General features: G+C 33.6%; 1 protein-coding gene across 5 annotated transcripts in view; it reads right to left on the bottom strand.

Annotated features, from left to right (window-relative positions):
• Positions 1-2,349: 2,349 nt before the first annotated feature.
• Positions 2,350-13,408, bottom strand: part of LOC149087910 (voltage-dependent calcium channel subunit alpha-2/delta-3-like) — a 323,210-nt gene continuing 312,151 nt past the window's right edge. For 4 of the 5 annotated variants that reach the window (XM_089242612.1, XM_089242620.1, XM_089242637.1 and 1 more), the window contains 9 exons: positions 11,450-11,485; positions 10,007-10,069; positions 9,808-9,878; positions 8,839-8,914; positions 7,388-7,440; positions 6,661-6,725; positions 6,351-6,504; positions 4,647-4,839; positions 3,854-4,086 (listed from right to left, as the gene is read on the bottom strand). In XM_089242612.1, the coding sequence (XP_089098738.1) occupies positions 3,973-4,086; positions 4,647-4,839; positions 6,351-6,504; positions 6,661-6,725; positions 7,388-7,440; positions 8,839-8,914; positions 9,808-9,878; positions 10,007-10,069; positions 11,450-11,485 (825 nt within the window). In that variant the 3' untranslated portion in view covers positions 3,854-3,972. Of the gene's footprint in view, positions 4,087-4,646; positions 4,840-6,350; positions 6,505-6,660; positions 6,726-7,387; positions 7,441-8,838; positions 8,915-9,807; positions 9,879-10,006; positions 10,070-11,449; positions 11,486-13,408 lie in introns of all 5 variants that reach the window. The other variant, XM_089242629.1, reaches the window with a different exon arrangement.

Raw genomic sequence — 13,408 nt, 5'->3', positions numbered from 1 at the left:
TAAAATTCATTTTTTCATGCTTGCATAACACTTAATAAATGTAATACTGATAACAAGATCTACAAATATATTAAGTTTTCCTCTATAGATATTATTTGATAAAAAAGTGTTATATTTGTGAGGTATATTCAGAAATATTTATTGCTTCTTACTGATATGTATCAAGCAGATATGTACTAAGTTTATGCCAAACTTTGCCTCACCCAAGTTCTTAGATCCTATAAACAATGAAAGTGACAAATAAAAGCATGGCAAATGAGCATTTGAATCTGTCCATTTGCAATTTTCGTAGTTTATAGGGTCCAAGAACCTAATCAGATATGGTAATTGTAAAACTTAATATTTTGGAACCGGATCCTGAGTGTGAAAGATTCAACCAATTATGCATGAATTACTTATGCTTATATTAGTGGTTTGGATGTAAAAGACTTTGCATCAATTAATTTTTTTGAATATGGCTTGATGCATTCATTAAAATCTTCAACCGTTCAACTGCTGTCATCTATTAACAATAGCATAGGGAGTGCTCCAATCATCTATTTCTCTCTCAGATATTTCTTTTCAAAGTACTCTCCTACGTTTTGACTACTTTCCTTTCTTTCACCCTCCAGTGGTACTTGGACTTGCCTTTCCAGTTCCTACTGCTGACAAGAGCTTTCATCTCCTTCCGTTGTTCACAAAAGCTTGTAAAACATGCCCATGCTCTCTATCCAAGCTGCCTTTGGCTGTCTTGGAGTTAAATCCTTTAAAGCAAGAGGCAACATGTCTTCAATCATTCACACTGTGCAAGCCACACTGACCATTTCAATGAAGCCTGTAGACCACTGAGCTATATTAAAAGTACCAAACTTTTAACATTAACCCAATCTACTCCGATTTAAATAACAATTTGAATAATTAAATTTAAAAAAGGAAGTTAACACAACTGCCATCTATTGTATATCTTCATGTATTCCAAGATAGCTAACTTTATACATGGCATGGGACACTGTCCACCACAGTGGTGGTCGGCTGAAGTTGGTTTTCTGTGGTTCTGAACTTCAAGGCGCGAATGCGAGCCGATCTCCCCATTAAAAAGTCTCGCCACAGAGAGCAACAGACCTACAAACAGCACAAATGTAATTCAATCATAACACATCACTAACTTCCCTTCTGAAATATAGATGGCAGCACTGAAGAATCAAACAACACTACATATGCACTCAGACTTAGGCACACACACAGTTACACCTCCGTGTAACTCACTAGGTAGTAAATCGCCCATAAATGGTGATAGACCTGAGTTGTGCTCGGTTTGAAAGAAAGAAGGTTCAAAACACTTCCAACATCTCTGCCACTCAACATTCCATAAGGGGTGATCACCATTTTCTTGAAGATTTGCACGTGTACAGTGGAAAATACTTCTGAGAATGCAAAATCATGAAATGCCACATAGGTGGATATGGCATATTGCCATTTCACATACATAAACAAACAGGCTGCACACATGAAATAAAAATTAGAGGGAACATCTGGATATCCAGAAGTTGCTACCGTCTTCGGATAAGACGCTAACTGGTAGCAAAAAATGTCATTATCTGTGAGCTGTTAGCTGAGTTATGTTTGACTGTCCATGTACATGTCCATTCAGTGCATACAAGCTCTAAAGAAAGAAGCTTGTTTCTTTCATAGTGTAATGGTCTAGCATGTTCACACAGCATGCGAGAGAACATGCGCTTGGTTCCCTATTAGAAGCAGTTGAATTTTCTTCCCTAATTTCTTCTTTGCATCAGCCAGTTATTACCCTTTATATCTAGAAGTGTAGTAATAATAGTACAGGGTAGTAATAACTGTACACATCTACAAAATATAATGCTGAAATAGGTAAAGTCCTTACTAGAGATGTATTCAGCATTTTTTTTTAAACATAAATCCTAATTTTGACCATATCTTATACTTTTTTGAGATTCATTTTATAAAAGACATTGCGTCTATAACAAGTTTGATGGCATTTCACAAATGTATCTTATTTTTTCTCTCTTTTACCATATTCTGTTATTTGTTTCCACGAGATATGATGCGCAAAGAGGAATAAAAAACCAGGAACTGATTTTTCACCTGCATGTACAAACCCATCTTTTTTTGTTTGTGGTATTAAAACACACGCTCACACACACGAGAATATATGTATATATATAATATATATATATAATATTATATCAATCTCACATATTCTGAACATCATCTATACAGAACAAGGTAGAAAAAGTTTATGCTACAAAAAGTCATGTGGAAGCTGTTACTTTTTTTTTCTTCTGTTTCCTTTACAATGCGATATTCAGATGTTGTATGAAATTTCTTTTTTTTTTTAGGAAAAAATTTGACAAAGAAGCTTTGGAGGGCAATTTTAGTTAGTGAAACGTACAAAAAGACAACTCCACGCTTTGAAATTGTGAAATGCGCAAGTCATGAGCGAGAATGAACACCTTTTGTTAGTTTTTTTTCATATATATATATTTATGGAGATCGAAACTCACACATAAAAAACACTTCTTTTTTTTTAAAGTTCTCAACATACCAGCTGCTGTATAATTTTTTCCCCCTTCATATTTTTAACATCAATTTTACGCAGTCTGTTTTTCAAACTTTTAAGCACAACCAACGACTGCAATCATTTACTATAGCCTATCATAATTATTATGATAGACATTCGTTTCTGTTGATCATACCCATAGGTTATTGCGATCACGAAACACAACATGTAAGATATGTCTAAATCTATATAAATAGCGAGTCAGTGAACGGTTAACCATCTGTGAATAAAATTTTATCTTATTCGTGATACAACTTTCATCTACAAAGGAAAAATCAGGAACAGAGTCAAGTATCAAAAATAGTTTCCAGAATTGCAACGAAAGCATGTGATTTCATTCACGCAAGTGATGTATGGCATCTTTAAGGAATGCAAGGGAATACCACTGCATGCTGATATTAAGCTTTTTGAACACAAGTCCAGAATAATTACAGTGCAGATACTGAAATTTTTATTTTATTTTATTTAACTCTTTAATGCTCAGGTATTTCTTCTCAAAAGACTTGTCCAAGTTTTGACTACTTTCTTTCTTGTCACCCTCTTGTACATGCCTTTCCGGTTCCTATCTCTGACAAGAGTATTCTTCTTCTCTCCCTCCCCCTTAACAAAAACCAACAAAATATACCCATATCACTATATATGGAGTGTCTTCGGCTGTTAAAGAGTTAAATTGAAGAAGCTCACCAAAATAAAACAAAAATGAAAATATTGATCTCTCATAGTATCGTTTCCACTGAAGATGTTATATGTAATTTTCTAGATCTGACAGCAAAGCTGAAAATTTTCTGCCTATTATTACTGTTTTGGTGAAACTAATTGCAAAATTACCTGATGGCAATTACACCACTAAGTATAATTATTATCATGATTCTTAATTAAATACCAAACAATGGATATTTGAATACAAATCCTTAGATATGCCCAGATATACGATATAAACTTTGGCACACATTTCACTGTTTCTAGATTGAGCATTAACATTCTGAATCTGTGATGTAATTTGCATACACTGAAATTAAATGATCGATAAAATTGATATGATTGAAAAGGATATGTTTCTCCCTTATCTACAAAGCAGTCAAGCTCTTAAAAATATACATATGTAAATTAAAATCCGTAAACTGATTTACTAGTTGATATTTTGTGTGATCTTGTGATCGCAATAACCTCGGACTGGATGCAGTGCCCAAACAAAAGCAACAGCCATCACAGCGACGATGTTTCTCCTCCATCCAAGTACAAACAAGCAACAGTAATAAAAAAACACTGGCTGTGCAAAAACAGACTATTTAACAGAGACAAACAGTCAACAAGGGTGTCTGTGTCGATGAGGCAGGTTGTGCCAGACACTGCCTGGCATACCATTTTTTCAGAAAGGCAATAGTGGCAACACACTCGATTCACGCAAAATAGCACATAGCTCTATGGGATGCGATGGCAATGGCTAGAAGAACAACAATGGAGGAAGCTTTAAGTTGACAGGTGCTGCCACATTCATGATTCATATCGGTTTCCTATTAAAGAAAAAAAAAATCACAAGTTAATATGAAATATTAAAATCTGACAAAACATATTGTACAGTAAAACCTCTTTTTTGTGGTCACCATTAAGACAAAAAAATTTGTCTTTAAAAGAAGAGTTGTTGTTAACCAGAGGTTTGAAATGCATACTTTTATTATACAATATTATTTGGCTGTTAAAGGGTGACCACCTCTGAGGGTTTTCCATTAAGAGGCGTTTCACTATAATAACAAGAATTATAGTTCATTACAGAAGTAAAGGAACCCTTTCAATGATTTCAATGGCATACATCTAATAACTAAAAATAGCATATCCTGTTTTGTAATTAAAAGCTAGAGACAAATTCTAATACCTTGAAGTGTTCTCAAAAATCAATATCACTTTAAGTTATCAAAAACTAACGTTTCAAAATTTCAACTTTAAATTTTTTTATGATGATTTTTGCCCAAAGGGTTGAATTGCGGGTAATGAATTCATGCTATTTTATGTTTTACTTTTGAATTCTAATGAGTGCTTATAATCTGTTAAGAAATATTGGAGTAAAATTTATTACCTCTGGATGATAATTTAAACAAATATTTGGACGCCTTCTATAAATACTCTGCTTCCATCTCATACAACTTTGAGTTTCATTCTGGTGGAGTTGTTTTGGCTCTAAGTGAACAGATGTTGTCTCACAAGGACAATGAGTATAAACCACTAACATTACAAGATTGGTGTATGGCACTGGTTGCACGATAAATTGCCTGAAAGAAAAAACGAAATAGAAAAATGTTGAAAAATTTGGCAAAATGTTTTCCCCTTCCCACAAATTTCTAGTCATGTTCAAGTATTATACACATTCAAATGCATAAAAGAAACAAAATTTTCAGAAAATAAATTGTTACAATGATTCATGTGCATTGCTAAGAACCTACAACTTAGTATTACTACTAAGTCACTTTGTCATGATTTCTGGCGAGCACAGTTGCTCTGCTCCTGTCAATACGCCTACATTTTCTCATTTCATCATTTTAAAATCAACAATCATCCCTGGGAGGTTGTTGTCCAGATAAGTAATGCCTATTGGGGGTGCTGTATTGTCTGGAGCATTAACCCTTTTTTCCCTCATGTTATTTGCCTTTTTTAGCCCACAAAGCTCATATATTTTTTTAAATTTCAAGGTTTACTTCAGAAATTTCTTGCAAGCCTATTTTTTCGACCAGAACATCAAAATTTTGAATGGAGAAACTATCACACTATTGTTTGTACAGAGATATGGCCGGAAGTACCTATTTCAATAATATTCCCATTTTGAAAGTATAAACCAACAGATACAACATCTCCTTTTTAGATGGGATTATCACTTAATTTGCATCAAATAACAAATTTTAAACAGCTTCAAAAGTAGAGCTGCTGTATCGGTACCTTGAAAATCAAAGGATAATAAAACAACCATGACATACATATTTGTATCAATCTACTTTTTTGTGGAAGACATAATCCTCTGAAAGTTTTCCTATATAAAACACAAACCATAATTACATAGTATGGAGGACGTTTTAATCACTTATTAAATATTACTGGCCATAATACTAATAAAACACGAGCATAAAAATTTTGCACAAAATATTTTTTTACAATAATTTTGGTTAGGGCATTCCTGTTGAAATTTATCGAGAGAAAAAGAACACCATGCGTACAAATGTAACCGGGGAAGGAAGAAGAAACTGTATGAAAATCTGCATCACAGTGAATAAAAGATGCGGACTCCAGCCCTGTGAAGTTATTAGTAATACTAAAAAACGAGACATAAATTTTATTTACGCATTCATTCATTCGCAGACATGAATTTCATTTATGCATGTCTGCTTTTTCAGTATTACTAAAGTGTGTCATTATCCCGTACGTTACAACTGTTAGAACAGTTGCACGCTGGAATAAACTTCACAGGACTGGTGTCAGTGTCTTTTATTCACTGACACAGATTTGCATATGGTTTCTTTACATTTGCATGCATATGGTGCTCTTTATCTCCCGATAAATTTCAACAGGAATGCCATTTTAACATTTGCAGAGCGGCCGTTTTGAAACTAGCTAGCACGTTTGCGTTTCATGTTAGAGCATGCATTCTTTGATGACAATTGTTAGTATCGGTGTGTATATCACCTCTAAAGTTCTTCCATCTTTTCTGAATCACTCTGTGGATATAAATTCATTCATTTACAATTTTTAATAAATGTAATTTTTTTTTTAGATAGACAAAGCTGTAACTCACTTATCACAGCCTGATGAATGGCACATGGATAACCTGCCTTTAACAGTTTCCGCAAAGTCTCTGGGTAGCATCTCAAACAAGTCAATTTCTTTCTCACAAGGGTGTGGGATAGTTTTGTTGACAGTTGATTCATCATCATCCTGGTAATCAAAATCTAAAGAGAAAAAATGTTTATAAATAAAATTTATAAATATGTTTATAAATGTTTGCTCACCTAATTCAAAATGAGGGATATATGTGAACATGTGAATATATTCTTTTTAAAAAGGCATTAAAAAACACCATAAATAACCTATATAGGAACTCTAACCTGAAGCTTCAGCAACAATCCATTCCCTGGACCACCATTCGAAAAATCCTAGGTGCATATAAAATCTGAAATCCAACAAAGCATTAAAATATGTTCAAAATATAATCATAATTTCCATATTATATATCTAAAATAGGCCCTCATATCCACCCTCTCATTCTAGAAGCTTGAATGTGTAAATTTTCACTTTTTGGGTTTATCAGTTGGTTGGATCCCTTATTTTGCTAGAAACACAAATATTTAACCCCTACTGAAACATATGTTACAAAGCATTTTATGAAAATGACAATCATAGAATAACATGGGTAGAGTAAACATTCAAACATTATTTCCCAAGTTTTGGAAATTTGCACATGCTTATGGCATGAAGGGGACGATATACAAGTTTATTATTATCTCAATTTTTAAACTTGACTTAAAAGTACTCGTTTTATAGGGTTTTATAAAATGTTATGCATAATTGTGTTTTTTAAAAAAAAATTTGAAAAATAGTAAACTCTAAATCAAAAGCTTTAGACTCCATAGAATTTGTAATATTTCCATGGAAATAAAAATACAGTACATCAATAGATCAAGGCAATCTAAAAAAAAAGATAAAGAAAGAAAAAAAAAATGAAAAGATTTAAAAAAAAAACCTAAAAAGATGAAAAATACAAATTAAAGATAAAGAAATAAAAATTTAATGAAAGATGCAAGGGAAAAAAACAGCATGTAAAGATTGTCTTACAGTATAATTTTACTCCAAAACCAGGCAAAAACTGTTTGCAAGTGATGTAATGGCTATGGGGGAAAAAAAACTTGTTTAGAAACTATTTTATGCAAACATCTGATACCATTAACACAAGAAATAGCATTACATAAAAAAAAATAAAAAGTTCTAGTACAGAAGAAAAAAATGAATACATTCATCTTGAAATAAATCATTTAGAAAAATGTAAAGTTTTACCTATATATATATGTATGAATCATTTTTGCTATAGTAAAGGGCAATAGAAAATTTTTCGTTAAAATTTTATAAGAAGGTAGAACACACAAAATAATTTTTCGTCATAGAATTTGGAATTCAACTGGAATGGCAAAATCAGCAGAAGATGCTTCCCCATAAACATAGATAGATGACTGAATATCCCTTTTGGGTGATCTCCATTTGTAGCCTATTACAGATGATGCCACGAGCATAAAAAAAGTGTGTTTCTTCTCACAAGAGCACAGTAATAATTCAGAACATTAAAAAATAAACTTCAACAATAAGATATTTGCAGAAATTGCTTGAAAGATCGGCCAAAAAATTCTATATATTCTTCACAGCATGTAAGTAGGATTTACATGAATGTTAGAAATATACCAGCTATCTTAGGCACAGGTGTAACAGTGACACTGATTCTATCGATGAGGTCTTCAGGAGTTTCAGTAGGAGACTTAACAGGGATGCTCTCATGCCCCCATAAAAACTGAGAAACATGCTTTTGTTATGCCTACATGAAAGCGTTCACTACCAGCTTCGCTGTTTTGATAGAACCCCCATATTCCATGATGAAATAATGTTTTTTTGTGTCCTATATGTCACCATAAAATTTTAACTAATAAGTTTTGTGAATGATTAAATAACTTTGCCCAAGAGTATGAAGAAGTCACACAATGGGTATCATCTTCAGAGGCAAAAATATTTAGCCATTTATCACACTGACCAAGGATCCCACATCCTAACTCTCAGTTGCTCAGCAGAAAAAAGTATGTCTGTTCCCATCAAACATTGTGGTCAGTCATTCTGGTAGTATGACAAGCACTTATTCCATTGAGCAACCGAGAGTTAAGATTTGGTATCCAATCCAAGTGGGATTATCGGTCAGTGTGATAAGTGGTTAAATATTTTTTCCTCTGAAGACGACACCCATTGTGTGTCAAAATGCATTAGGAGGTTCATGTATCTGCCTTATTTGCTGGTGACTTCTTAATAATAAGTTTTGAACCACCCTGTATAAGTATATAAGTAGGTGTCATAAAAATTTCAGTGCAACTAAAACATCCTCACTGCAAATGGTACTGAAAATTTTCTTATAACATTATCGTTCTTTTAGATGCAAAAAGGTTTTTACAAAACTTATTTTATAAATTTAACTCAATTTATGAAGAAACAAAACTTTAAAATCTTCTTTGACAAAATGGGAGATTACTTACCGTTTTCAGAAAATTTGCGAAGCCATATGATGGGTCAGGTTCCAGGCATATTGCTTGATAGTCGAATATATGAACCCTAAAAAATTCAAATTACAAGAAATAACTTGAAGAATATTGCAAGTGAAAATGTCAAGGAATTCAAAATGTAATCTGAACAGATATTAATTTATTAGGTTTGAACTGATTACAGAATAGATATTTTCCTTATGATGATTAATGATATTTAGCACCCACTGTTTGTCTCAATCTGTGGCCCCCCATTTAAAAATCAGTTTCCAAAACTATTTTTTCTACCACCCTCTTCTTCAAAAAATTTTTTGTTCTCATTGGCCCTCACCTCAAGCTAACCCATCCTATGTTATAAACATAGCTTCTATAGCCTCCTCTCAGACAAATTTAGTGCCCATCAGGATGATATTGCCCACTTTGAGAAAATAGTGACCCCGAATGAATAAGAATGGAGGAAAGGACAAAGGTTACAGTAATTTGCTACACATAATTGGCAAATACAAATTTCAGGTAGTTATCACTAATGAAATCTTAAGAAATAGGAGGGACAATAACTTATGTGCTGTTATTAAGGGAAGCAGGGATTCCAGAGTGAAGCCCATGCTCTTCTACATAATTAAGTAAATACTCGGGCCTCCATCATGAAATAAGTAAAAGCACAATAATTTAAAATAAATCAACTTGGACGTTTTCTTTAAAAAGAATCATGGCTGGCATGAGAACGACTGTCGAAGAACGAATGATTTGACTGTATTATTTTCTTTAGGGAAGTTTGATTTAATATACAAGTGTTTCCGATTATGAAAATGGTTTATGGACATAATTTGTTCTGTGAACAAAGTTCCATTGTAATGTAATGATGGACTCAACAGGAACTCAATGAAATAAATTACTTTATAAAACATTTTGTCACATGATTATTCAGCAAACTATTACATTCAATCAAAGAATTAAATTTACCTTTTGTATATGCCTATTTCAATCATTGAATCAAATAGTGTATAATCAATTTCCCCAAAAAATTTTCCTGTCTGTAAGTAGAAAAAACCAATATAAAAACATGTAGGAATATGAGAGCAAAAATAAAGATAAGGACAAGTCTAATTTCTGAGGAAACAAATCAATATCAGCTAGAAAGATATAGAAGGCAGTAGCTCACATGCTCATGTTTCTCAGAGACTATGATGAAACCATTGTTATCAAGAACATAGCAATCCAGTTCCTGTGAAGTAAAAAAAAAAAAAAAAAAAAAAAAAAAAATATATATATATATATATATATATACATATATATATATATATATATATGAGAGGGGCCATTATTATAGTTGCATAGAAGCACCCATACCATATAAGAATTGTATCAAAAGCTCTGATGAATCAGCTAATTATGCCACTTTTGAGTCAGTGACTTGATAAACACTTTCACCAAAATCCTGAATACACTGAAATGACTATATAAAAATTCTCAAGGTACTGGAGAAACGCATTGCTATGAAGGGGTTAAGATTACAGATGCAGTATATCAATCAAGGCTGTGAAAAGTGCATCAGGACCAGAGAGTAATCTTATATATAAATGTGTGTGTGCATTCTTTATGCAAATCTGCAATTTTAGACTAATCGTTGCCAAATTTTACATATATACCAAGTTCGTCAGTGCAGGGAAAATGTTCAAAGTGGGCAAAAACCATTGGGCAACAATGGTGCATAGGCATAGATAGACTTGGAAGTCTAGGGGGGGGGGGGGGCGGCGGACGATGATGTCAATTCTATATACATATATACATTAGATCAGTCGACTCCACCTTTGACCCTGGGGGGTGACGCCCCCATATCTCTGCCCATGTTCTTGGGCCCCAACAATCACTTTCGGAATGTTCACTTTGGCAACCATGGTTCCCTAACAATGCGTTTCAGGCATGCACATGCCTTTACAATGGTTTTTTTAACTTTTTAATCCTCCCAGTAAATGAAGAAAACCCAGGAAGCGCCGGGCATTTTTGCTAGTCTTAATTATTAATCTCAGTAATTGTGAAAGTATATATGTTTGTTCTTTATACAAATCTACAATTTTAGACCAATCGGCACGAAATTTTTCATATATATACCCAGCAGGACAGGAATTGAACCATAGGCTACTATAAAAGTTAGTTAGAGCAGGGAAAATGCCTGAAGTGGGCAAAAAAATGTCGGGCAACAATGGTTCCTGGACCTCAACAGTCACTTTCAGAATATTTACGCTGGTTACCGTGGTTCTCAAATGCATTTCAGACATGCATTATGCCTTTAACAATGGTTTGTTACCTTTTTAACACTACCAGTATTATGTATAACAGTTTATTCCTTTATAATGGTTTTTTTTTTGTCACTCAATCCTCGTAGTAATTGAAAAAAACACAGGCAGCGCCAGGTATTATGGCTAGTGTTGCTATATAGGAAATTATCACTATAGAGAACATAGTTTCATAGGATTTTCACTGTATTTCTATGCACAGCACTTATAAGCACACACAAATATTTGAGATTTCATAAGATATTCTTTCTCACAAATTGTAATTGAACTTTTAATTTTATGATGTTCTCGAGTAATTAGTATATTACCTCATCACTGCACCTGTACCTGCATGCTTGCATACACTATAGAAAATTGAAAAAAAATGCAATAAGAGATATCAAAAGCTCATACAATATCAAGTTTTTATAAATACATAAGTAGCATGGGATATTTATTTCTCAAAACAAAAACACTGTAGAACCCAAGATAATTTGGTTCCAGTTTTCTCCACTCGAAAAATCTTCTTTTCCATGATTGTCTTTGCTTGAGGGGTCTTACATTAGAATAATTTTTTAGAGGATTTAAAACTGATTAGGGTGTTATCAAATTAGAACTGATATCAAGTACAATATGCAAAGTCATGAAGTTATTGGAAATACTGGAATGGCTTAGAAATATTGTCAGGAAGGGAGATGCGCCAATCCCAATATGGTGTTGTCAAGATGGTGACATACTGAGAGGGCTCTGACTCATGGACCAGATACAAGTATACATTATCCTTCTACTATAATCCTGAATTATATACATAGTTCGCTAGCAGTTTATTTGACATTATACATTATCTGTCCATTACATAATACCCAATAGATATTTTTTTATGCGATATTATGCTTAAGAATTTAAAATTTCTTATTTGATATATCAAATGCTGGCAATGCTCCTAGGAGCCGCGTCGCTCACACTACATTCAAGTGAACGTAACAAATAGGCAGATTGGTTGTTTTTTAGTAAGTTCTGTAAAAGATCTTTTATCAAACATTTATAGTGTGGTCCCAGTCTTAGACCTGTTGGTTCTCATATTTTAATTGGGGCAAAAATTCTATTTATAAATCCCTTCTGGATATGCTCAGCATAGTGCTACTACTACTTAACCGTACATGCACCTCTTACACATTCCTCTACGGGATTTCTAACAAATTTTTCAAACAAATTTCTAATCAGCAGAAGTTGGAATGTGTGTTCTAACTGTATGTGTAACCCTAAAGTATTTATGTTGTCGAGTTGTGTTTTCGTGTTCATGCAGCCATCTGTCTTCCCTTTTCTGAAATAAAGATGAAAATTCATGAAATTTCATGTCATATCAATATTGTGTTGTAGGTCTGCCGGCTCTCTGGGTGGTCTGCAGAGAGACTTTTTCAAATGGGAGACCAGCTCCCATTCAAGCCTCAAAGATTGAAAACTTCAGTAAACCAACTTCAGTCGATTACCACTTGCCATCAACAGGGTTCGAATATTGATCCTGAGAACGAGAGTTTAGCCCAATTCCCACACTGGCATCGTGTTACAAAATACTATGGTTGCTCATAAATTCATAGCATTCTTTACTCCGATACCACAGTTATACCCAGGGCCGCAACTAAATGCTTGATCAGCCGGGGCAAGCATGTGTTTTCGCTCCCCCTTGTAATGTTGAAGAGGTTAAAAGGTGAAATTTATGTCCCCCCCCCCTTCTGGTCTGGCCACTGGGGCATCAGACCTGCCTGCTCCCTTCAGTTGCGGCCCTTATATACCTACAAAAGTATATAAATAGTCCCTGTTATATATCAGGTATCCCATAATGAATATTTAATTACATTAATCTTTAGTTTTAATTTTAAAACCTCTTGTTTTAAAGGGGAAAAACCACAATGTTTGTTTTAGAATGAGGAACAAATGAGAACAAATGCTTGTTCTTTGGCTGAAAACCCATACCCACCATAAAGACAAATATCCCACCATATACTTCTGCCCCCCCCCCCTCCATTTAGCAAACTGTCTTAAAAACCTGTTCCAAAATCAAGAATTTTTTGGAAAAAAGCAATCCAACTAGAATAATTTTTTTTCCTCAATGTGATCATGAATTTTCCACTTTTGGTGAATATTTACTAGGGAAGGAAAAAATGTGTTTCACTGATACAAGAGGAAAATAAAGAAACATTCTAGGGGTTAAAGTGATATAGACAATACACAACCACAACTGGAAATGAAAATTCACTTTGTCGCCCAGGGACAGTAACAATTTGGTG

This window comes from Pholcus phalangioides, unplaced genomic scaffold (assembly GCF_987345545.1).
Source record: "Pholcus phalangioides strain wild (caught in Gottingen) unplaced genomic scaffold, Ppha-v1.0 ptg000003l_1, whole genome shotgun sequence".
In the NCBI taxonomy this organism is placed as follows: Eukaryota; Metazoa; Arthropoda; class Arachnida; order Araneae; family Pholcidae; genus Pholcus; species Pholcus phalangioides.
The sequence above is the reverse complement of the archived record's forward strand: the minus strand, read 5'-3'. Positions and strand labels throughout refer to the sequence as shown.